The following is a 26,154-nucleotide window of genomic DNA, read 5'->3' as shown; positions in this document are numbered from 1 at the left end:
CAAACGCTTTAATAATTAGCATGTTGTTTACACAGCAGGTGAAATATACAAGAGTTTCGCAATATTTGCTGTTCAGCTGGGAAACAGAAATGAGTAATTTGAATAATATTGAAAATGTTGGCGTCCAAACAAATACATTTTTCGTGTCTCATTTATCATTCGGCTATTTCAATCAGTCTGTAAATAATGCGTATTGTAAACTAAGGCACCAATTTCCATTAAGTATCTTTTTCAATTTTGTAAGCTCTACTTTGGCAGGTCTCCGAGGCAGAGGTATAAATCGGCAATGAACTAAGTCGATAAACAGCAAAATGCGTCTCTAATTGTCTGCTTTACTGCTTGTTTTACTTCGCTGATCTTCCAGCAGTAAAGAAACGGGTTTAATGATGAGTTTAAGTACACTAGAGTTGCTGTTATGAACAAAGCAAGATTTTTCGATGGAGATAGTGTGTTATAGCTGAAAGCTCCAACTATACCATACGGTAAATAACACGCAACTAATGTCAACTGCACCCACAGTGCACTGGACACTGCCTTTCTGTATCGCGCTATGTTCAGTGGAATTGCTTGGCTCGGTTGTTGTTGTCGAACATTGTCTTGTAGTTGAGTTTGATGATGACGTAGGCTAAGGAAAATCTTTGCGTACGAGGCAATCGAAGTTACTACACAAAATAAAATGCCTAAACGGCCGTACCAGATGGTTATCTGATGATTTTCAAGGTAAGTTACCGCACCGATAGAAGAAACAACCCAAAAGCTAACTACAATCACATTTGTTCGCTTCAAACTAACAACTTGTCTGTATCTCTGCCGTAACAACAGGGCAAGAAGTCTGTCCACGCTTATTGCAGTCAGTGTAAGTAAAGACACAGAACATAGGAGATAACTTGCTATGTAAGCTGCAGCTAGCATGTGGCGACAAAGATCCCTTTTTTCGTGAGCTAGCGACATCAGCGAGATAGCATAGACGGGCTGTTGAATAAGACCAACGCAGAGATCAGTTGTTGCCAGACAACGAAGCAACAGTTTGGACGGCGGATGAAGAGAAGTCTCCTTTCGAAGGGCCACTAGGATCAGAGCATTTCCAAGAAATGCAGTTATGGAAAGAAAAATGTTGAATGATGAAATATATAGCAACTGTTCCTGTATTCCCTCCGTTAAACTAGCTGAGCAAAGCTTGTGTTCTAGTGTTTCAATCTTGTTTCCACCTCTAGTAACGTTTGCAGTTACCATTCTTCTGTACTAAGGAGATTTACACAATTCAACCAGGATCACTCAATCGGACTGATGTTTTTTATGCTCTGAATTTACATGTCGGTTTCACCACAGTGAATGATCACTACCTTCGTAGTTGCCTTTCGTATCTTGAAACATGACAACCGTCATGCACATGTTATCGCATGTTAATTACCCGAAGCTATTATCTAACAGGTGATTATGATAACAAATGAACATGCTTCACAGGATGTTTATATATATATATATATATATTTTTTTTTTGCTTTATTTATTAGGAGAATATGAAACACTTCTCCTGACCATACTTAACACGGTTTGCCACAGTTCACCACATTGATTTCAGAACCTGAATCTACTTTAAATTGGAAACGCTTTTATAAGAGTTGGTTCATTTAGTAATATTAAAGGTTCTTCATGAATCAATAATGAGGCGAAATTTGCATGATAAAGAAAAGAAGATCGACAATGCTATTAACCTGTCAAATCAACAACTAATAAAGGCCCATTTACACAGGCGATTGTTTGTGGTGTTGTTTGGGGCGATTTACTCGGCGATTCAAAATCACGCGTGTAAACAAACTAGCGGCGATTTCGTGGCGATTTATTTTATCTTTTGATGTAATTTCAAAACATTTGATACCTCACCTTTTTCGGATATTTTGCTTGTTTACAAGTAAAATAGATGATATGATGCTTCACGAGCAAATGTTTGATAGTTTAGCCACCTCTGCAAATAGAGCAAGCGCAGGCTGGTAAACGCAACCAATCAGGCAGAAACTGAATCTAAATGACGTCGCTTCATAACTTCAGCAGGAAAACGCACACCCCATGTCGTGTGCGACCAACACAGTGTTGGACGAAATTGTTTGATCGTTTAGCGATTTGGAATTCCCGCGTAAAACACCGCAAAAATCGCAGCAAAAAGCGTCTGTGTAAACGGGTCTTTAATGTTGCTTAAAAAAGAGCAAGGAAGCTCTGGTAAGTTATTAAAGCTGATTTCTAATTAATCCATACTGCGAAGTCATGCGGTTCGCTTTGCATTCTTGTTTTGAATTCGTTGAGACGTCACAGTTCGGTAATTGTCTACATGAACGTTTTGAGTCCACTATTACTGGTCGTTTCGTCGGTTTGGCATACCGTCGACGTTCTTCTTGTTTTGCCTTGGCGTTAATGATTAAGAAAATGTAGTTTTTTCCCAGATATATCGTATCAAGAAAGTTGGCTCTACTTCGATAACAATAGACTTTGTTTTCCAAACTGAAAATGATGGGGTAAACTTGATTTTCAGAACAAGCCACCACCATTATGCAAATGTTTATCTCTTTGAACCTCGCATTTAATTATTTATTCTCAATTTACCCTTGATAATGGCGTCATGATGTCGCCGAAACGTCGGGCAATAATATCGTTTGTGTTTACCTGTTTGTGTATAACCAAATCACTGTTAATACGAAGTTTAGTTTAAATAAATTAATTTTGTTCGAGCTTTCACTTCTGCTTTGTCGTCGTTTAACACTTCTAGAAACGTCACTTACACGGTATGAACTTTTTCTGCTGAGAAAATTTGCGACTGAAAGACGGAATAAACTCACAGCAATAAGAAATAAACTCTCATCTGACAGAACATCACGGCAAGGGATTAGAATTAGACTTTTTACGGTCAAAGAAAATCAACTTACGGCAATAGATAATCAGTAAATCCATGGCATAATAAAACCAACTCAAGGGGAACAAAATAAAATGAACTGACATGCAAGCTTAAGCTTAAATGTACTACATATTAAAGCGACTGAAAGCGGCAAAGTATTTACGGATAGATCTAAACCTTGCCGATCGAATCTATCGAAACTACGTTCAGAAAGTAAGAAGAACATGAAATTTTCTGTCATAAAATCAGGCTCAGCAATTCAATACAGGTTGTTACCTTGCATCAGGGTCCTGTCTCTTTCTTCAGAGGACTTGTTTTATGCAGTGGCAAGCTTCGTTTCAACACTAACATTTGCTAAAGTTATTGTATTATTAATGATGACAACCGTAGATTCCGTCCGCAAACAACAGAAACAAGCAAACTGGAATTGCATAGAAATATCATTCGCAATTGTCTCGTGTCTCTACGTAAATCTTTTTTTGTTTTCCACAAATTCACGGAATATAGATGACTTTTAAGGACATCGTGCGAGAAATATTTCATTATAACGAAAGTTCTCTGTCGCTCCTCTTACTACTCACGGATTCATTCACCCTACACAGTGAACACCGTGCAACAAAGTTCCCCGCGTTTTCATACCATAATTTCGTTTAGATCTAACTGAAACGTCCACATTATTCAGTCGATAGAAGATAAGGTCAATTGCTTGTTTTACGGTTACAAAAAATGCGATCAGAGACCAATAAAATTAAAATTTAACCGTGTAGCGATCAAACGAGACCCACGTTTTTTGCGTAAAGGCGCATCGATGTTTCGATACACTCACACATGAAAAAAAGACAAACAAAATAGAGCAGTTGGATAATAAACCTCTCAGATGTTTTGCTGTCTATATTTTGTCTTGCCCTACGAGCATTATTTGCTGTTTTTAATTTCGTTAATCCGTGCGTAGGTACGTACGTACGTACGCGACTCCCAAAATTTTTCGGTTCAATGGATTCCCATTTGCTTACCTATGGAAGCTCCGCTCGCGCGCACCTTCGGCGCGCACGGGAGCTTCGCTATAAAAGTTAAAAATAAAAGGATATAACAATATAAGAGATATTTAGTAAACAAAGCCCTTCAGGCGGCTGGTATATTGGAGGATAATGCTCGAGGTTGAAAGATTGTCCGAAAAATGAACAGAATTTGTTATCCCTAGATTTAATACAGTCACATATGGCAAACATACGATCAGATACGTTGGGCCTAAGATATGGAACATAATACCAAAGGACATTAGGTGTTTACCAACACTGTCATCTTTTAAGAAAAACATTCGTAAGCTAGACTTAGATATTTTAATGAATGATAATTGCTGCGCTAATTGTATTCTATGTAGTTCTTAATGTAAGTTCTTAGCTTGTATTTTAACTGTATATATTGAAAATATTTTATCTTGTATTTTAACTTGTATATATTGTAAATATTTTAACCAATTTTAACCGATTTTAGCATTTATTAGGATATTTCGATTTTGTTTTTTTTTTCTTTTACTTTAAAGTGTCCCCATTTAGTGGTTTTATTACTGCTATTTTAGTTTTTGACACTCAAATAAAGGTTTTATTATTATTATTATTATTATTATTATTATTATTATTATTATTATTATTATTACAAGTAAAACCGGTAAAAACAATATATAATTATATATTCCATAGAAAACAGGAAAATGTGAAAAGGTTAAAAAATAGATTAGTCTGAATAAATCTGCAGCTTACAGTACTTTTATAAGTAAATGCCTACATTGTGCGGTTCCAGAAAATTTGATACTCACCCCAAGGATGGTCAATGGAAATTCCGAAGGGGAGGGAGGGCGCAATAGCCCAAATTTTTAAAATAAAGTATGAAGCTAAACTGAAAGTTCCAGGGGGTCGGAAGGGTCCAATCTTGGGGTAGGTATGGATATTTTTGGAACCACACATTATAATTAAACTGCCATTAAGGTCTGGACACACTAGGCGACACGTCGCTGCAACACGCCGCGGCGACAGTCGCCTAGTGTGACATGCGACAAACTGTGTCGCTGCAACAGAATTTTGTCCCTGCGACGTGTTGCACGAATTCAAACTGGTTTGAGAGCGCGTCATGTATTTTCGCCATATTGAATATGGAAAACTAGTTTGCATTCCCCCTCTTCCAAATTAGCTGTTTGTGCACCAAACAAACACCTTGTTGCAGCGACTTAGTTGTAAGCAGTACACATGGAGCGACTTGTCGCCGCGACCTGTCAAGTCGCATAAGTTGTCCCGACCTTTACACTATTGAAGACACTTAAGCCTGTGCTAGAGTAAATTTATGGTCTGCGATAATAATTTCGTAAATTCTCTGTAATTTCATTATTTTTATTGAAACAAAGGAGCAATTGTAGAATACCCCGCCATTATTCATCTGCTCCCGTGGTCCACAGTCCGCAGTGAAATTTTGTTGTTAAGTTATATTTCACTCATAACGCAGTCCGCAGTCATGCAGTCCATTGATCAAAATTGGATTTAATTGTTATAATTGCCTGCCACCGCGGTCCACAGTCCCATAGTGTTTTATTTGAAAATAATACAAAGTCTGCTAATCGCCTGCCACCAGGGCCCGTAGTCCCGTAGTCGATTCTAAGAAATGCTAGTAAATGTTATAATCGCCTGCCACCCTGGTCCGCAGTCCCGTAGTGGATTTAAGAACAGTAGATATCCTGAACACAATATAAAGGCTAACCGCAAGCAACCAAATCGCAGTCCGTAGTGTACCCAGAATTCTACATGTTAACAATATATAGTGTTGCCCTTACAAATATAGATAGCTAACCGTGAACAGGCTAACCAAAGTGCATTTTAGGCTAACCGAAATGAATAAGTAGGCCTCTCTAAACACAAAACATTCTGTCCCATATGTTCACTATGGGACTGCGGACCACGGTGGCAGACAAGAAATGCGTGACTACGCAGTGGCAGGCAATCTAAACACCAAACTTTTTGTGACGGACCGTGGACCGTGGACTGCGGTGACATTAAAATCAGTTCAGCATGAAATAATTTTTGATATTTGTATGGTGACTGCGGACTGCGGTGGCAGTCATTTCAGTTATGCAAAAAAGTGCCGGGGTAATCTACAATCATGCCAAAACAAAATAGTTTTGTCATGAACCCAGAATGGTTTCAAAACTTACATGTAATAAAGTGTCAGTATTCACATGTAGCCTTATTGGGTTCTGGGATGTTCATATTACATATAAAATAGCTATAAATGTCACTAAAGTATATTCAGGTTTAAACTGGCAACATGTGGGAATCAATCATGTGACAATTTTATTACATTAACACAATGTGTATTTTTGAGTTCATTTTGACTAAGAGAAATGTCATTGCACTCTTCAAGTCACCTGTAAATAGAAACAAAACAAACAAAAACTGTTTATTTTGATGAAATTGCTATTTTTCCAGCATGCAGACTGTATATTGAATGGCCTTTTTCAGTGTGTGAAAAAAAAAAACTGACTGCTTTCATGTTGGGCTAGTGGATTCAATAATTTTTTCCACTTGCTAGATAGCCAAATGACATTTATGGATTTTTATTTGTTGTTGTTGATCTTTCCAGAGAAACATGGGACTTTGGGCAAGCATATAATGGTTTACACCTTGCACAGTCTACCTGGGTCAGGCCAGGAAGAAATCAATTTTCTTTGCACCCTTCCTTTCATTAATCATAATTTTGCAGAAAAAAATGTCAGTCTTCATCTGAATTTTTTACATTGCTAGCTGTAGTTTAAAATGCTACTGAAGGCCATCCAACAACTGAAAATACATGCCTTAAAAAAATGTCAAACAGCTTTTTTATAACATAGGCAAATGTCTGGTCAAAAAGTAGATCTTTTAAAAATGTCTCAGGTAGTGAATGTGTGAAGAGAGGAGGATGGAAATTGCTGAGATTGGCTGAAGAGATCAATAACTGCCTGAACTTGTTATAATCCATAGTTTAACTCACCAGCAATTCAGAAAGTCCTCAGTTCAGAATTCTGTAAATCCTGTTTACAAATTAGACATTCTAATAATCCCACAAATTACCTGTATACAACAAAATGCAAAAGAAACGTCAATCTATGTCTGGCAATACAATACACATCATGGAAAGATAGAAATTTAAACTTCAGAAATGTTCTCATTTATTTCTTTGCGGCCGGAAATTACCGCATGGTCAATATTTTGACAAACATTTCCTCACGTATAAATAATAAAAGGATGCGATTCTTATTAAATTGAAGTAGCTTAACATTCAGATGACAAATATAAATAACAATTAAGTTACATGCCTCGACGAACTGAGTGACATTACTATGACACTATCGCCTCAAAATCTACAAGATCTTTTCGGCTTTAATTCCAGTGAGCTAAGACCAGCTTAGTTTTAGTACGATTCTATCTTTAGCACTTTTATTAATCTTCACATAAACGCCGAAGACATAAGCTTAAGCCAGTCTTCAAAATGAAATTATAGTACAATGAGAAACGCTTACCTGAAGTCTCTGTTAGAAATGTTTGTGCGAAAAGCTTCCACCGTTCCTCCTCATTCCATATTCTTCTCCAGTATCGGGAATACAAATAAAGGATATCGAATACCCTTTGTTTCGGGACTCGTGATCGCGTCAAGAAGAAAGAACATTGACAAAACTATCCTATAGAACTCGAAATTGCAAAATCAAAACACTAGATCGACGCCATTTTGAAAATGCGCCCGCAATACGGACCGCGGGGAATCCGCAAGCAGGGGGGACTAGGGGGGACACAGCTTAAACTCTCCCCAAGCGCCACTCCTTTGTCTGAAAGAAATTACATTCAACCTCGCTCAAAGCAATTACAATGAAAAGAAACTGATCACGCTATAATAAAGAGCATACACTCAAGCCTTTGGCAAAATTTTCTTTTATTTCAAATGCAAATGGTCGTTGAGTAGGAAGCCAACAAACTTTTCAATTGTATTTTTTACTACCGTACTTTTTCACGAAAAAGTAATAATGGCCATTTTTCAAAACACTATTTAAAAAACTACAACTTTGCTAAAAAAGATCCTAAGAGAGAGGTTCTAGTAAAGTTTTCAAGCGAATTTAAAAATGTGATCCGTTCTGGTCACGTGACCGATGACGTCATAACAATGGGATTAATTAAGAACTACTTTACATATAATTATCTACCAACATGTAATTTCTTATTACCTCGCATTTAATGCAACGCCAGATACGCACTTGTACCCAGACTCCCATTTTTTGAAAATTGTGCATAGCTACCTTAATTTTGATATTTTGTTCGGTACCTGGGCAGTCCGAAATGCCTCACACCAATGTGCTTCAAGCTGCAATGACTGCTTTTTTAGTAATAAACTATTTTCGTCACAGTGAGCAAAAACGAACTTCTGAGCAAAGTCACGTGACTAATGACGTCATCAACCTACGACTTATACAATAAGTAGTTTATGGTAAGAGTTATTTCTATACGACGTACTACTCCTGCTGACTTCAAACTGACCAAGTTATTTGGCATTGACGATTTTTCAGTTGCAAAGGATTTTGGGAAGGTTTTTATTATAATTATATATTGTTTTTATAATTATTATTATTGTTGGCCGTGAAGCGAAGCTTCGAGGGCAACTGTGAAATTTTGAGGACAATCTTTCAGCCAAGGGCATTATCTTCCAATATACCAGCAAGTCAGATAGCGGTTTATTTATTTTATAACCTTCCGATTAATTTTTACAACGCGCTTTATCGCCAGTAAATTAGAAAACACCTACACTTATAATCACGGCGTAACTGCGGTTGAAATGGATGCAAGTTGATTAGTTGATGTGATATTTTTAACACTGTGATTTGGATAAAAAGTTAGAACTAAAAAAGTGACTTTTCTCGCTTGTTTTGTACTTCTCTAACAAATCGGGCAACGGATATGAAATTGGACGCGGTATATTTAGTAAATAAACCCCTTCAGGCGGTTGGTATATTGGAGGATAATGCCCGAGGCTGCTAGATTGTCGAAAAATGAACAGTTGGCCGAGAAGCAAAGCTTCGAGGGCAACTGTGAAATTTTGAGCACAATCTTTCAGCCAAGGGCATTATCCTCCAATATATCAGCAAGCCAGAAAGGGGTTTATTTATTTTATAACCCTCGGATTAATTTCTACAACGCACTTTATCGCCAGTAAATTTACGTAATAAACCTGGCGTAACTGTGGTTGAAACAAATGTAAATTGATTGTTTACGTGACTTTTTAACTCTGTGATTTAATTAAAAGTTAGAATTAAATAAGGAGACTTCATTCGTTTGTTTTGTGCTTGCCTACAAAATCGCGCGACGGATATTAAATCGGACGGGGTATATTGGCTGATACCCGTCGTCCGATTTTGTACCACGTGATGCGTTTTGTCCAATAAGCACGCGCGAAAATTAATCGGTGGGTTATAATGTCTGATACCCGCGTCCGATTGATTACAACGTGATGCGTTTTGCCCAATAAGCGCGCGCAAAAATTAATCGGTGGGTTATGAGTGTAAATACCTTGCAGAGGGACTGGTAAACTGTACAAACGCAAAGGAAAACCATCGAATGCATCTATCTATGTCTCTATCTATGTCTGTTTAGAAATAAAATCGATGGAGAAACAATCAGGATATTAAACTGCAAGACTTAATATAGTCACTGTTTTGTATTTTTGCATTCTCCGGCAAGACCGGTCGAAATAACTTATGCTGACAAATATATATTTGGCAATGACTGAAAAACAGTAACATTGATTCGTTGTTTATTGCAACGGTTATTGGATTCGGCGGTAAGAAAGTCGATAACAAAAACAAAAGCTCGTTTAAATAACGCCCACCTGCGCTAACGATCCGTCGTGTTTTTGGTAATTAAGCTGTCACTAAAGCTATTTTAGTCAATAAATCGCCACTCTCGTGGCCAAATTATTCCATCTTGGTTATCTCACTTTTAATCTGGGTTGTCTTCCGATAAACAACTGGCGGCTAACAATTAAAAGTTCTCGTAGGCATCTACATAAATAATAGCCTCGGAAGAGTTTTGTAAATGGAGATTAGCGTTAATAAATAACATTTTTTCCTTTGATAAAATAATAGACATTAAAAGCATCGATAATTTTAAAGTAAAATGAAACGGTACCGCTGGAAGTATTATTTCCGAAACCCAAATTACTAAGATTATATTGTCATTAATAATATACATCAAAAAATTTCTCGAATCTGATTGGCTTTGAGAAATGCAGTTTTAGTAAATTCGAAGCAGAAATGAGGAAATTCAGTGCAAAAAAAAGAAATTAAAAAACAAACGCGGCATCCTGATTGGTTGATAAACAAAGGCAACCACAGAGAGCCAATCAAACGCTTCCACGCGATTTGAATGGCGCGAAGTTTGGATCTGCTTCGAGATGATGCGAGTAAAAAAATGGCTGGCGTTTTGAGCACAGTAGAGGACCAGAAGACAGCTCGAAATACCATAGGACTGAAAAGCACTGGTTTTTGGTTCTCGTTTTGGAATAAATGGTTTCCTAAGAAGGAAATTGACGACGAAATCGAAATTACAAGCCGACTAAGCTTCACGCTTTGCTTGAGCAAATTTATTTACGCCGAATTCAAAAACAACAAACACATTTTCGAAGATTATGGACCAGATAGCCTCAAAGTTATGCTAACATCGCTTGAAAGACACTGTACTTAGAGAAAAGACCTTCTAGGCTTTCTGTTGTACGAGACAGAGAATTGTTTCGTCCAAGGAAGTGTTGAAATGAAAAGCAAAACAGATTCACTTGGCTGACCGTCGAGTTGAAAGCGCTCAAGCAAAGCTTGACAAGTAGAAGCAGAAGAGAAAATCTCTGGAAGAGGTAAAACCCAGAATCTTTTATGCAGACATTTCGTTTGACTGTTTAGCCAGATTTTTCGACTAAAAAACTTTTATAACATTAAGGAACCTGTACGTTGTTTGGGCTTTGACCTTGTTTTGAATAAACGCATGATGATATTTGCCGAGTTCGAATAAATTGTTTTTGAACGAGATTTGCGTGTGTTGTTTTCTCGCAATTTTTTATACATATTATTAATAAGTAATCACATGAATTTTCTCGTGCAATTTAGGATAAATAAGCGCTGGTAAATTTTTCAAAGACTACAAATTGCACTCGCCATACGGGCTCGTGCAATTTTGCTAGCCTTTGAAAAATTTACTCGTGCTTATTTCTCCCAAATTGCACTCGAAATCATGTGATTACCTATACAAAAATATGTGGTGACACAAAATTTCTGCCGGTTCAAGCAAGTTTTTCCATGTTTCGCGAAAACGTTGCCGAAAATAAAGATTACAGCAAAATTGTCTTCCGTGAAAATTTTCTCCACAGTGGAAATATCAGTATACATCAGAATCATCTTACATTTGCATAAGAAAAAATGTGTAAAAGCTCAATTAAATGTCTCCGTTCGATTTTTTTTTTGAGAATATCATTGTGCAGGAAACGAAAATGCTTACGATAATTTGGGGGATAATGGATCAAATGAAACAAAGTAGTCAACCACTCTAAAACAAGATTGTAATATATTGACACTTATTTTTAAACGTTTTACACCCGCATGAAGTTCCACCTGTATTTTGACGGTTACTCAAATAAAAACGTTTTGTAATTGCAATTGAAAAAGACTTTCCCTGCAAGAAATTTTTAAACGCGGCAAACTTTGCCAATCACAAAAATTAGTTCCGCAAAATACAAAAACATGGGCAATCCGCAAAATTAAACTGCCGCAAAAATTGAGTGACACACGGTAAATGAAAATGTTACATGGTAAAAGAATCATTTGCACGGTAAATGTTTTCAACATGCAGTTGACGTATCCTTCCTCTTTTCAAAAATACTACAAAATGAAGCCTTGTTGTACTCACTATTAAATCATCCACGTTACACTTTTTAGATTGTAAAATAAATGTTAAATATTCAGTAACTTCGCCTTTTGCGTTAAAGTTTTCTTGCAATCAAACGCTTGGCTCTCAAAATGAATAGACGTCGTACCGTGAGTGAGATAAACTTTCTGTGAGGAAAAAAATATTGGACAGCAAACAGCTGTTGTATAATGGCCCCAACGTCAACGAATAATTTGCATTTGGGTATATTCAGTAACCAATAGCTAATTATATCGTCAATCACATTGAGAAAGCTACAAGTTGACTGTCCTTTTTGTGATCAACAATTGATATCTTCCACCTTAAAACCTATCGAAAAAAGGAGCGTTGAGTGGCTTAAACCATCTGGCGTAGTATTGCGACCCCCTTAAGGTTTTGCTTACCCGCCAGCCGTCAATATATTTCGTGGTATTGCTGTCTCACATGTCTGGCCTGTGACTTGATCTAAAATTGAAACTGACGTTGCAGTGCTGAATTGGGTTCCGCTCACGTACACAATAAATCGGCGGTAACTTTTATCTCTTGCCGTTTGCACAGTTCGGACAAATTTTACTGTACACTAATTCATCTCTACGGATTAGCGGGAGCTTGGTGAAGACAAAGAAAAGCAGGTAATTGTTTGGAATTACTTCAAAACAGTCAGTTTGTAAGCGCGCTTGCTGGCGATAGACAAGGTAATCCTATCTTTCGGAACAAGTTTAAAATTAATTTTGGTCAAGCTGCGCAGTTTTGTCTTTGCTCAGAACTCCGGAAAAAACTCGTTTTGATACATGATATGGACTTCTTTTAGTTTCTGTGAAAAAAACACTCTGTTTAAAGTCGAAATTTAATTTAGACGGAATCCGCCAGGACTTCGAGTATTATATTACTTGGACAAAATTATGTAAACACTATTAAATCTTATGGCAAACTTCTGTGTTACTGTTTCAAATTAAAAAAAAAATCATTTCTAACAACACTAAACATCGAAAAAGAATTTCGATGTTCCACTGAATTCCACTGAACCGCTTTAAAAACAGGTACGTGTGAGATTTCACCTACAGCTTGTGAACTTTAAAATTCATTTTCTCAGTAACTCTGTTACTCGATTTCTGTCCAACTTAGGTGCGTTTCTTTGGAAAAATCCAAATCCGGATTCTTGTTTTCAAAAACGGATTTTGTGTTTCGTCACTTTAATCAGTCCGAAAATGGATTAATCAGGGATTAGTGATCTGAAAACTCCACTCTCAGACTGGATATACATCAGACCAAATCTAAATCCGGATTTTTAGGATTCGTGATCCGTGCGTTTCTTTGGGAAAGGATTCGAAAAAAGTGCATTGGTCTTGCGGTATTAGCTGTAAAAACACTGTCAATACGGTAAGTTTTCTAGCGTCTATTTTGATTAACTTACAAACTGATTCATTTTAAAAGTTAAAGGTAGCTGGATCAGTGTGGAGTGCCAATTTAAACTGGATGCAAGCTTTCTAGAACAGTCACTGTATGCCTTCGGAAGCTGTATTCTTCTAAAATCTTCACAAGTGTAGTTCGCATTGATCGTGTTTCCGCAGAATTCTTCACTATCAGGTGCGTTCTCGCCACATAATGCTTCAAGCTACAGAAGAACTGCTTCGGCAAGTGATTTTTCCGAATGCTTTTGTATGCTGAAATAATTTTGGCTAGGATTCCTTCGATATAAGACGATAAATTCGTACTGACATTTTATGTTCTGTGCGAACAGCGTTTACAGCTGTGTTTATGAGGTTGTCTTGGCAAAAATCCATTTTCGGATCCTTCGTTTCTTTGGTAGCAAAGTATCTAGCGTGATTCAAGATTAAAAATCCAATTTTGGATTGTCCCAAAGAAACGCATCCTAAAAGTAATATTTCTCGATTTCCTGATGTATTCTGTCTTAACTCGTTCAACAAAACGTCAATTAACTGCGGTATTGCCGTCTCAAAATCGCAATTAGTTTATAAAATAACCTCCAGTTTAATTGTCAGCTTTCTTCAGTTTTTCTTTCTATTTGAAATGCCAAAAAAACACGAGCTTCACGGTGTTAATCGTTTTTTAGAGAAACAAATTATTCTACGGGCCGGGCTTGCACTGGCTGAGACTGCAGCGACTCAATACAAAACAACAAAACGATAAGATATTTTTCTTTCATAATCAGTTAGTGAATAAACGAACGCTAACAAGTTAAGACGATCTTATCATCAACAATTCATCTTTCGCTGACTAAGGTACAGTAAATTTTCACTGTCTCAGATAACTCGAACAATGAATATGGAAGCCGTTCGAATTTGCGAACTGAAATTTCATCTCATGCAGCCGTTTTTGAGCTTTCTAAGTGGTACTCGGCTATCTCTTCACTCCTTAACTAGAACTGAGATAAAACGTCAGCCTTTCAAAATCAGAGAATAATTTAGACGAAATTTAGTACGTCCAGACCTTTTTTGTCCCAAAACAGTGTGTTGCCATGCATATGAAATACTAAGCATACCTTTTCAGAATACAACGGATTTGTTTTGCAGTAGGCATTCTTAATGTGATTTTTCGCTACTTAAACTTTAACCCGTTTAGTACCGTGAAAATATTTGCTGTTTTACAATAATTTTTCGTCGAGACGGTAGACATGATAGACAATGTTCGTAAGGAAAACTAAATTATCAACTTTTCCATTGCGGTCGTTCGAGATTTGTCACGATTTTGTTAGTCTTTTTTCTGATGTGCAAATTCTTTTCCAAATTAAAGGATACCCAAGAAACAATAGTTTTGTAAGGTGTGAAGAATTTGGAAGCGTAAGCAAATCACTTCGCCAGAAAATTCTTTTTCTCGCGCGGGTTTTGATGTTTTCTTTACATTTCCACCGGCCCGGCAATGTTATAAAACAATTGGTTCATGCTTTAGCGTGCACTATTTAAACAAAAGAGTGTTTGTGTCGAGAAACTATCGGCTGAAAGTTGCCCCACGGAAATTTAATGCTCTTAAAATAGTTTTAAGAACATTAAATTTCCAAGGGACAACGTTAACTATCAAACTGATAGTTCCGAGACAGAAACCCTCTATCGTTTTTATTGTTCACCGCTAAATTTTCTTTCGCGCGCCCATTCAAAAACGAACATCGTGAATAAGTTTTTACTTTTTAGAATCAAAGACTCAATTAAAAGCCGAAATTTTGTAAATGAAACAAAACCAGACAATAAACCCACTAAAATAATGCAGTAAATTTGGTGGGGTTTTTGGTCTGTAGGGCCCGCTTGTTTACAACAAATTTTACGGACGGCCACTATAATCCGGGTATTTTTCTCGGACGGGCACTATGGGCTGAAAGTGCCCTCCACGGATGAACACTATCGCGTCAAGTGATAAATTTAAACCAATCAAAATTGGAGAAAATTTAGTGGTAAAATTAGCAACAAAATGACCTGGAGGGGAATGGAAAAAGGTTCGAGTTAGCGGGAGGTTCGAGTTATTGAGGGTTCGAGTTATCGGGATTCAACCGTTTAACGAGTTGTGGTGCACTTGAGAAGTCTTGAGATCACTCAAGAAGCTGAAGTTGCTCTCAGCTATCGCCTCGAGCCACTCTTACGGTTTTTTCGTGCTCTCCAAACTTACCGCGTGTACTGTACAGTGTACTATCTCCATAGTGCACGCATGAGCATGAACCAATTGTTTTAAAATTGGTGGTTATTAAAACGTCTTTTTCGAATGTTTTCGATAACTCGTATGGAATGGAACAGTATCGAACTTTTAGTCATAATCCATTAACAGAGTAGTAAACCGCTCAAGAACAAGGCATTATTGCAATAAATTGACATTAACGTTGACACTTTTCAACATCTGTTAGCTGAGTCATTGCACCAGGTGACAGGTACGTAATCCCATACATAAGCTATATGGGCATGTGCCGCTGTAAAAGGTAAGATTTTGAAGCAGTAACGTTTGGAATAGGAATTCTTCATAAACCTGGCCATGGAAGATGATAAAGGGACTTCTGTCAAAACCAAGCCCCTGAACCAGGAAAAACAAGGAGGGAACGCCACAGAGAAGGAAGTTAGCCGGGCAAACGCTGCACAAGGATCAAATCGAACCTTGTTGGTGCTGGTAATCATTATGTGCTTAATTTCTCTCGCGGTTCTTCTGCTGACATTATTGATGCTGTTCGGGAAAATCGGAGATGGATGTGACTGCTCCTTAGAAGAAGGTATAAATGACATTAAAAGTACTTACAAGTTTATGTAAAGTTATTTAAATCATTTCTGTATTTCTTTGCCGGCGGATATCAGTCACTGCCTTTAAATGTAGGTAGGCGGGATGATTGCAATAAGCCAGAATAAGCTTCAGATTTTTTATCGGGAATTGCTTTGTTTTCGAGTTGGCTCAACAATTCCCTAATTCACAGCAAGGCACGCGGCAGCAAAAATCATTGCACTGAAAAATATTGCACTACCTTGAAATTCATATGAAAGAAGTTTGATACAAAATTGTTGCATAATTTTCGAAAAATGTTGCAAAATGCAATTTTGGAGTTTTGAGCAGGTTTTTGAGCATTTTATAATGATTACAGAACGAAAAACGGTGTTCGTCGATGAATGCGTCGATTTTAACGTGTAGTCTGTCGAGTTCAATTTTTGTTCCTTGAAATTTGTACACTTTTTATTTATCATCATCATTTTCATTTTTATCTTTTATTATAATATAGATAGGAGTCTACGCGCGCTCTGATTGGCTAAAAACCTATGTTTTATAAAACATAGAAAAATCATGTTTTATTGTTTTTAGTCAGCTTTTCTCGAGCGCTTCGCGCGTCGTTGACTGGCTATAACCACTCGTATACAACAAAGGCGAATGGAATAATTGTTTTATTAAATTCCTTTTTAAGTATAAATCCACTAGACATTTCATTTTGATGTAAACGAAGTGAGGCGGGAAAAATTGTGGCGCGGTGTTCACTCCAGTTTGAGTTGAATGAAATTCGCAAGGAAAGCGAGCGATAGAGTTTTCTTTCGAAGATTTTCTTCGACAATCTCCTCTTTAATCGTCTATTCATGCTGGAACTTGATTTTGACAACAATTAAGGTTTACGGGAAGATCCGAAGCAATAGCTTTTTTGGAAATTATATGCCTTGTTCAAGTCGAACGAAGCAAGGGACGGATGTCATCGAGACTACTATATTATGCTGAGACGAGATTGCACTCAGAGTCGGTGAAGTTTATTGAAGTTCAAAAGACAAGATCAAGATTGAAAGGTAACAAACTTACCTGAAATGCTTAGCCTTATTTTACGTCGAACACTGAATGAAATTGTGTCAGTTTTCTGGTCTTCCCGTAAACTATTTTTTGCTTTTCATCTTCGTTTACTCGCTCTTGTTGTACATATTTTTAATTAAATTTTTCACTCGCGGTGTCTAAAATCTATATCATAAAGCAAATATAGAAGACTAAGCCATGTTTTATTCGGTCATAAAACACTCCGGGCATTTGAGAACACTCAAGAAATGTAGAAAACATTCGCCTGCGGCTCATGTTTTCTACATTTCCCTCGTGTTCTCAAATGCCCGTCGTGTTTTATGACAGTATAAAACATGGCTTAGGCTTCTTTATTTGTTAATCAAAAACCCTTTACCCCTTTTTAGTACAGAATTCACTATTGTGATGGTTTGGTGGGCTGTCGTCTGCTAAACCCCTAAAGCTGTAAAGCGCTAAAGCACTATAGTGTAAACTTTTAATTGCCTAATTAATTAATTAATATCAATTAATTATTCCTTGTGGAGGGGGTGGGGGTGGGGAGCACCTGACCGTACACCCCAGGTAAAACGTGGAACATATCTAGGTTACTTTCATATGAAGATTTCAAAGGTATATATTTGTCTCAGAAAACTCTTTGCTCTCTTTGTCGTACTATTCTTTCTAGAGCAAAGTACTTTGCGCCAAACGTATAGTCTATTTACGATACTTACAATTGAAGAGCTCAAAGGTATATATTTGTTTTAGAAAGCACTATGCTCTCCTTGTGGTACTATTTTTTCTGGAACAAAATACTTTGGCTATACGCATGCGCAGATTAATGTGCGTCTCGAACATCGCGTGTTTCTTCCTGCGAAAGGATTCCTGTGGACTCAATGGCGCCAAGTTAAAACCGCAATTTAATTGAATTAGACACTAATGCGCTTACGGCAGTTCATGTGAACTAATTCTTGATATGGCAACGCTGTTTCTTAGAAAAGGTGATCTAGCAACTATAATCATTGACAAAACCTTGGCGCAGTTGCTGTTTTGTCTAACTTGGAACACGAAAAAGTTAAGTAATTTCCCCTCTCCCCCTTTGCAATGTTGCGTAGCATGCAAAAAAATAATGCTTTCAATTGCTGGTTACTTTTGTTCACAAACTGAAACGCACTGCACGGGAAGTTTTGTCATATTGTACTATCCAACATTGAAACGGGGGAATGGGGGTGGGTGGGCCAACGACTTTTGTCCCTGATTGTAGCATGATTCAGAAAAAACATTTCTTACATTAATTAATAATATCTGATCTGTGTTATAATCGATGTTGCCCTGTTTGCAGAAAATAAATCACGTTACCATGTCAACACGTTACATACGTTTTCGATAAAAACAAGAGAATCAAGTTACACATGTTTTCGATAAAAACAAAAGTATCATGTAACATAGGTTTGTTCAGAACAGGAAAAGTATCTCGTTTGCTGTTTCAATATCAAACTGAAATTCAAACTAACGAAAATTAAAATATCAGGGACGTGTTTAGAAATCTTGTATCAAAGCCTAACGACGTGTGTTTTTCAATGCGGTAGGATCCTTGTAGAACCCGTGGCGTAGCTTAACATTCAGATGACAAATATAAATTACAATTACATGCCTCGACGAACTGAGTGAAATTAATTACTATGATACTATCGCCTCAAAATCTACAAGATCTATTTTTTTTTATCTCCGAGCTCGGCTTTAATTCCAGTTAGCTAAGTTTTAGCACGATTCTATCTTTAGCACTTTTATAAATCTTCACATAAACGCCGAAGACATAAGCTTAAGCCAGTCTTCAAAATAAAATTATAGTACAATGAGAAACGCTTACCTCAGGTCACTCTAAGTTTCTGTTAGAAATGTTTGCGATAAGCTTTCACCGTTTCTTCTCATTTCATATTCTTCTTTATCGGGATACAAATAAAGGATATTGCATACCCTTTTTTGGGGGGACTCGTGATCGCGTCAAGAAGAAAGAACATTAACAAAACTATCCTACATAACTCAAAATCACTACATTAGATCGCCATCGACGCCATTTTGAAAATTCTCTTGTCATGAGCCCGAAATACGGAGCACGGGGAATCCGCTAGCAGGGAGGGGAAGGGGGCCGCAGCTTAACTTCTCCCCAGGCGCCACTCCTTTCGTCTGAAACAAAATAAAATCCATCCTCGCCAAAAGCAATTAAAATGAAAAGAAACTGACAACGCTATCATAAGAGAATACACTCAAGCCTTTGGCAAAATTTTCTTTTATTTCGAATGCAAATGGTTGTTGAGTAGGAAGCCAACAAACTTTTCAATTGTATTTTTTACTGTCGTACTTTTGCAGGAAAAAGTCATAATGGCCATTTATTAAAAACACTTTTAAAAAACTACAACTTCGCTCAAAAAGATCCTAAAAGAGAGGTTCTAGTAAAGTTTTCAAGCGAATTTAAAAATGTGATCCGTTCTGGTCAGGTGACCGATGACGTCATAACAATGGGATTGATTAAAATTTACTTAACATATAAGTATCTACCAACATATAATTTCTTTTTACCTCACATTTAATGCAACGCCAGATACGCACTTGTACCCAGACGCCCGTTTTTTGAAAATTGTACATAGCTCCCTTAATATTTATATTTTGTTCGGTACCTGGGCAGTCCGAAATGCCTCACACCAATGTGCTTCAAACTGCAATACTACTTACTTACTTACTTAGGCCCATCGCTCCAGGTGGAGCATAGGCCATTGACAACAGCTCGCCAGCGAGCTCGACCTTGGGCTTTCCGCACAACATCTTGCCAAGCGAAACCCATTAACTTTAGCTCTGCTTCCGTGTCGCGACGCCAGCTGTTTTTGGGGCGACCTCTCCTTCTTTTCCCCTGGGGGTTCCAAGTCAAGGACTGGCGCGTGATGTTGTTTGGTTCTTTCCGGAGGGTATGGCCAATCCAGCCCCATTTTCTCTTTAGAATCTGCCTGCCAATTGGTTCTTGATCTCCTCGCTGCCATAGCTCCTCGTTGCGAACTGCAATGACTGCTTTTTCATTAACAAACTAATTTCGTCACAGTAAGTAAAAACGAACTTCTGAGCAAAGTCACGTGACTAATGAAGTCATCGACCTACGACTAATAGAAGAAGTAGTTTATGGTAAGAGTTATTTCTATACGACGTACTACTCCTGCTGACTTCAAACTGACCAAGTTATTTGCCATTGACGATTTTTCAGTTGCAAAGGATTTTGGGAAGGTTTTTATTATAATTATATATTGTTTTTATAGTTATAATTATTATATTTATCATCTTGCCGTGTTAAAAGTACTGATGTGAGTGGATTTAACTCGGTGATATTTCTGCGGTCTTTATGACATCCGAATACACTAATAAAAGACTAGATAAATAAATTTTGTTTCTGCCTCTTATTTGATAGTTATTATTTAACATAGGTTTGAGTTTTGCTGTGCCGTTAGTTTCAAGATCAATTTGGCTGAAAGGAATTCAGGACCTCTAGTACGTCAATTTGTTAAATAAATGTAGAAAGACGGGTTTTAAAACGCGCACCCTAACAGGTCGTCTTCTTACGGTTAAGTCTCTTTCTATTTTTAGCTTCTTCAAACTCCCCTAAAAGTCTGGCAACGGATTCAGCCCTTAAGGAGAATATCACAAACCTTCAATTGGATTTGGTCAGTTTGGTAAGAATAGTGATTAAAATATACTAACCAATTTTTCCGTTATAATCATAGCATACAATCACAAATGGATAAATTGCTCTTGACAGAAAAGAATGGGACAGTAAGCCCTAATATGACTTTTGCAAGCTAGCTATAGCTAGTTTTGCTTTCATGAAACTTTGATAGTTGTGCAGTTTGCAGGTTTTTGACTCCACAAAATGCCCTTACTGCAAAAGTACAAATCTGCATTTTGTGCCCGACAGCGTGAAATGTGGGGGGGGGGGGGGTACCATCCCTTTTATAGTAGAACTTCTTGTTCCTTTTCTTTGTTTACAGATAAAACGCATTGAAGACCTCGAAAAATTTGAAATTAAGGTACAATTTTCATGATAGCTATATCTATTTGAAGAGCATCCTTTACTTTCCTTATAAAATGCGATTTGTCGTAGTTAGGTTTGCCTTTACCAACTGGCTGACCGACTTGCCGACCCTACACAAAATCAAGATTCACTCACTTTTTAAAGTACTGACAGCCCCTTACTAATAATCGCCTTGAGTGTAAAAGTCAGCGTAGTACCTGAACGTGCCCTCTTGTCTTGTTCACCGCATAAAGCCTGAAACTGGGATCTTGGTGTCCCGCGCGAAGCTTGGAGCAAAAGCAGACAAGAGAGCGCATTCGGTGTCGTCAATAATAGGAGCAGACTCCAGTCCTAAAAGAGCAAGAATGCAAAGGGAGTAGGCTGTGTGCAGTGCGAATGTGACTTAATAAACAAAGCACAATACTGATTTTCAGTTATGAAGAAGTATATACAGCCTAGTAAAATAATCGCAATATTTGAAACTTCTTGTCAAACTTCCCTGGAAAAATTAAGGGATTACTACAACAATATGCCAGTTGAATATCACATGCTCCAAAGACTGATCCAGAACATGTATACCAAAGAGTCGTTGTACTCACTTGCCATTTATTTATAATACATTCATAGCAATCTAGTTTTGTGTGTGTTCGTGACTTACTGAGTTTTCTGATTTCCATCAATTACAGACAGAGGCTGGGTACAATGCTCTTCGAAATTATCTTAACATGACAAGGAGCGAGCTGTTGCTGATCACGGATAACATAACTCTCCCATTAAGGGTTCGTTAACAAGTCTTTTTTGATGTACCTGTTTGTCTGTTTAATTTGTTTGTTTGCTAGTTTTTTTGCCTAGCAGTTTTCAGAGAGAAATTTGTCAGGCATTTACATTTATAATTGTCCCAGTGCTCAATTAAGGTCAGGACGTATTTTGTCCTTGTTATCTGTCATCCATACATGACAAATATTAAGAGGGTCCTGCTCTTAGAATCGCCTGTACATATCAAGTATCGATTTTCTCACTTTGTCGACTCCCTCGTCTGGTCCCGGCCTGCCTCCAACTTTCCATCCAGAGTTCTCGTCCCTTGACAATATCCAACACTCCCCCCCATACACACTTTCCCACCAATCTTTCTCCCTTCCATCTCCTCCACTCCTCTACCCCCCCTTCCCCCTCCCATCTAACCACCTCCCTCCCCCTCCTCCCTCTGTCCATACTGTCCCTCTTCTCCCTCTCTTTCTCCCTCTCCCTACATAGAATCACTTCTCTTATCTTAGTCCCCTTCCCTCTCCTCTCTCCTGCTTTCTCCTTCTCCCTCCCCTAGCTTCTCTCCCACACCCTCTCCCCCCCCCTCCCCTCGCGACTCTCCCCTCACCCCCTCTCCTCCGCAATCTAGCCCTCATTTCCTTCTCCTCTTTCGGCGCTTCCCCTTCCTCTCTCCTCCCCTCCGCTCCTGTGCTTCTCCCTCCTCGGCGTCCGTCCTCCTCACGCTCCCGGGGTCGGCCTTTCGGTCGGGGGTCTTTTGTCGGGGCGGGGGGCCCCCCCCCCCCGGTTCGTTGGCCCCGCTCTCTGGGGCCTTGCTCTTTCTCTTCTCCCTCCTGTCCGGGGTGGCTGGCCGGGGCGCCCTCCCGCTTCCGGGGGGCCTGCGGCCTTGTCTGCTGCGCTCGCGGGCTTTGGGGGGGGCGGCACCCTTGCCGGCGCCTCGGGCCGCCCGCGCTGGGCCCCGTCGCGCCAGGGCGCGGCCATCCCGTCGTGCCGCGGCTGTGGCACGGCGTTGGTGTGCGCGCACGGGGTTTCGGGCGGCTGCGTCATGTCGTCTTCTGGAGGCTCAGAGCAGCGAGGCGGGGGCGCGCTCTGGGCGGCATCCTGGCATTTTGTTTCTGGGGTCGTGCGAGTCTGTTGGCCTCGCTTGCGTGGTGGTCCCCACCTCTGTGTGTGGCGTTGGGCATGTGGGGCTTCTGTGTTGTGTAGCCGTGTGGGCTTCTGTTGGGGGTCTCCCGCGGCAGATATTGGGGGGGAGGATGAATTCCTGTGTCGCACCTCGGGACTGGGGGGCGGGGGTGCTCTTCTTCTTGCGCTTTTTTTTTTTTTGGTCGCTTTCCCCCCCCTCCTTCGGCGGGCCGTGGGTCGTGTGTTGCGTCTCGCGCCTTCGGCTGCTTTGTTGTCTTTGGGATCTTTTGCGGGGATGCCTGGTCCTTTCTGTGCGGCTGGGGTCTTCCCTCGTTTGTTCGGTGAGTCTTTGTTCGCGCCTTCCTTGCTGCTCGGGACTTCGTGTGCACTGGCGGCGTATTTGCAGATTTTGTCTGGCGTTCTGGATGATCTCCTTGCGCGAATTTTTTTTTTCCCTTCTGGTGGGCTTCGGCGGCCATCGGGTCGTCTCGAGTTCGCATCTCAGAGTAGTGTGCCTTTATCCTGTCGTGATTTTCTTGCTTTCGGCGATCCTAAGCAGGACCCTCTTAAGTTTCCCAAAATTAGTCTGACGCCGTGCAAAGAGCTGTATAAACAGAGTTCATCTAGCCGTAAAAATTATGTTGAATTGACAATTTGTTAAAAAATGAAACAATTCCCCTGCTCGGTGTTGCAGAATATTGTCCGATTTTAGCCCACTCGGCCTACGTCCTCGTCGACTAAGAATTAGGCGATATTCCGGGCGATCTCGCAGAATATTAGTTGAATTTTTGTTGTTAAAAACAATACAACCATTTTTAAAAAGTACTTCTTTTTATGTAAATTGATTTTCCTTTCTGGTAAGTTCTTTTTTTTTTTCATTTTAGTTAGAATACCTTGATGCTGTTTTGACTCGGTTAAGGTCCGCCTTGAACAGGACAAACACTGACGTTGCAGAACTTAAAAGTACTCAGGCAAAGGTAAAGAGATTTTCTCATTCTTTTAATTTAATCAAGAATCAGGTGGCGTTTACTTTTTAATTCGTGATAGTTTTCACTTTTCATCGTAAGGACAGAATTGACACATAATTACTCCATGAGTGCACATTGGATATGAAATGATAAAGAAAAGAGGCGTGTAACCCCAAGCTGGTTAGAACAATCTCATAACCAACAAACGCTCTCTTCAATATCACTTTAATGGATCTTTTGAAATCATAATTTGTCGCTAAATTAATTAAATCTCCCCTTCTCTATAAAGCCCTCCCTCTCTAGTAAGCACCCCTCCCTTCTTTGTTCCAGTATACCATTTAAATAAGCAAGCGCTCATTGAGGTTTCAGTGACAATTAGACGGGGAACTGAAAGCAGACTATTCCACACAAGTTTCTTCTTTCATTTTCACACTTCGGACTCGTGCTGAAACCAGGATTTCGCTTACGTCGTTCGGATAAAATGTTTGCCATTTTATGGTAAATTACGAAAAAAGAAGAGGGAAAAACTTCTTTTCCGATCTTTTTTTGCATCTTTTCTGGATGAAACTTTGTACTAATGTCTATTAAACCAAATCTAAACAATCTTATTTTGAAGGAGAAAGTAATTTACCATCAGACCATGACTCCTTCTTGGCTTGAGGCGCATGCGTCCTACATCAACAGTTATCGTTTGAACACCACTGAACAGCTCACGTTCACCGCAGGTCCAAAAGAAGTTCGCGCCGCTCTCCTCAAAGTACCCATGATTCCTGCTAATGTCTTGCACAATTCCACCCAGGTGACAGTTAAAATTGTGGTTTCCAATGATGTCGATATCGGAACAAAAGAGGACAGCGATCCCAAGTTTGGGATGTCTGACGGAATAAGCTTTGTTGGCTTTACGACTGTGGATATAGCCGATATAGCCGATGTTGTAAGACCCCCCTGTTTTGGAACTGAAGGGTCCTCTGGTACCACTTTAAAAGGAATAAGCTGGATCAGTAGTACCTCTCCCACACCAAGCGACACTTTATTTCCCGGCCAGTTTGTCATCACTCTCAAGTTGGATGCAAATGAAAACTGGGGATCGTGCTACACTGCGCATGACGGAGGCTTCGTGAAGACTGCTGGCTTTAAGAACCGACTGGTGCTCAGCAATAGACTCTCTCTTGAGGTTTATAAAGGGGGAAAGGGGGAGAGGGTCGGGATCAAGTTCATTGAAGTCACTGTTGTAGAAGATGTTTAGTGTGAACAATGAGCTTGTCAAGATCTATTAAACCGCTAGCTCAGTGTGCACACAATCGTAAGCAGTGTGGCAATTAAGGAAAACTATTTATTTGTGGTTAAACTAAATAGAAAATAAACTGATAAACTGCAGCAGTTAATACTACAGGTTCGAATTCAGTGTAAGGTTAAGAGATAAGTCCTTAAGGATGTCATGCTATTATATCATGTTGTTTTTAATGCAGTTTTTGTTACATTTGCTTGCTGAAATAAAACCAGTGTTACAAAAATGTGAAGCGCATGACGAATTTTCTCGTTACACCTTTGAATCATTTACCACACAGCACGCCATTCGGAAAATGACGTTCGTCCCCTACCCCCTTAAAAAGTAGCTATCTGCTACAGGCATATCAGCAAAGTAGCAGATTCCTGAAAGAAACTGCCCTCAAACTTGACTTTTATTTCTGCCAAACTACTGAAAATGTTAGGAACAGATACTTGACCCTGCATTTCACCCGTTTTCAAACATAGATATAATATATTCATCATTCCGCAAGAGATAAGAAATATGATAATGCCGTGAGAACTAACGTCTTTTAAATCCCGCACTGCTAGGAGGATGTTTGTAAAAATTTAATCTTCCACAAGGCTAATTTGTCCGCGCTGTTATTTAAGGTTATGTTAAAGCGTTTAACCCTCGGACGTGCAAGTGGACGCCACCTTCTCGGTTCGAATTTTCTTGCAATTCTGTAAAGGGGATTTACTCTTACTTTCAATAAGTCTTTATACATACTCTCTTTCGGTTCAAATCACTGACTTGATTATACACTGCCTGCCAAACACGCAAAATAACTCTTATTATATAAACTACAGTGAAATACCAGAATTTCGCTCGCTGAAAAAAAACATATGTTCACACGTAAGAATAACATGTTTTATCATATGACCCGT

The 26,154-nt window shown here is 38.9% G+C and overlaps 2 protein-coding genes and 2 long non-coding RNA genes across 5 annotated transcripts; 2 read left to right on the top strand and 2 right to left on the bottom strand.

The window, feature by feature from the left end:
- Positions 1-1,417, bottom strand: LOC144635414 (adenosine receptor A2a-like). The gene has a single exon (XM_078494525.1). It carries the CDS (start codon positions 1,231-1,233, stop codon positions 292-294), a length of 942 nt encoding a protein of 313 aa, XP_078350651.1. The 5' UTR covers positions 1,234-1,417; the 3' UTR covers positions 1-291.
- Positions 1,418-4,073: 2,656 nt separating this feature from the next.
- On the top strand, positions 4,074-6,109 carry LOC144634399 (uncharacterized). Its single transcript, XR_013567193.1, has 2 exons — positions 4,074-4,169; positions 4,217-6,109. It is a non-coding gene; the product is annotated as an uncharacterized LOC144634399 (long non-coding RNA).
- Positions 6,110-6,204: 95 nt separating this feature from the next.
- On the bottom strand, positions 6,205-8,058 carry LOC144634398 (uncharacterized). Its single transcript, XR_013567192.1, has 3 exons — positions 7,431-8,058; positions 6,902-6,981; positions 6,205-6,299 (listed from the first exon to the last, which is right to left on the bottom strand). It is a non-coding gene; the product is annotated as an uncharacterized LOC144634398 (long non-coding RNA).
- A 4,278-nt stretch (positions 8,059-12,336) lies between these two features.
- LOC144634613 (uncharacterized) lies at positions 12,337-25,459 on the top strand. 2 transcript variants are annotated; one of them, XM_078493628.1, is made up of 7 exons: positions 12,337-12,473; positions 15,796-16,048; positions 20,701-20,786; positions 21,102-21,140; positions 21,811-21,903; positions 23,896-23,988; positions 24,596-25,459. In XM_078493628.1, the coding sequence occupies exons 2-7, from the start codon at positions 15,817-15,819 to the stop codon at positions 25,223-25,225; spliced, it is 1,173 nt and encodes a 390-aa protein (XP_078349754.1). In that variant the 5' UTR covers positions 12,337-12,473; positions 15,796-15,816; the 3' UTR covers positions 25,226-25,459. The 2 variants fall into 2 exon arrangements, with proteins under 2 accessions (XP_078349754.1, XP_078349755.1); XM_078493629.1 differs by lacking the exon at positions 12,337-12,473 and adding an exon at positions 13,145-13,221.
- Positions 25,460-26,154: the final 695 nt, after the last annotated feature.

Source organism: Oculina patagonica, chromosome 13 (genome assembly GCF_052425735.1).
Source record: "Oculina patagonica isolate OP01 chromosome 13, crgOcupat, whole genome shotgun sequence".
NCBI lineage: Eukaryota > Metazoa > Cnidaria > Anthozoa > Scleractinia > Oculinidae > Oculina > Oculina patagonica.
The sequence above is the reverse complement of the archived record's forward strand: the minus strand, read 5'-3'. Positions and strand labels throughout refer to the sequence as shown.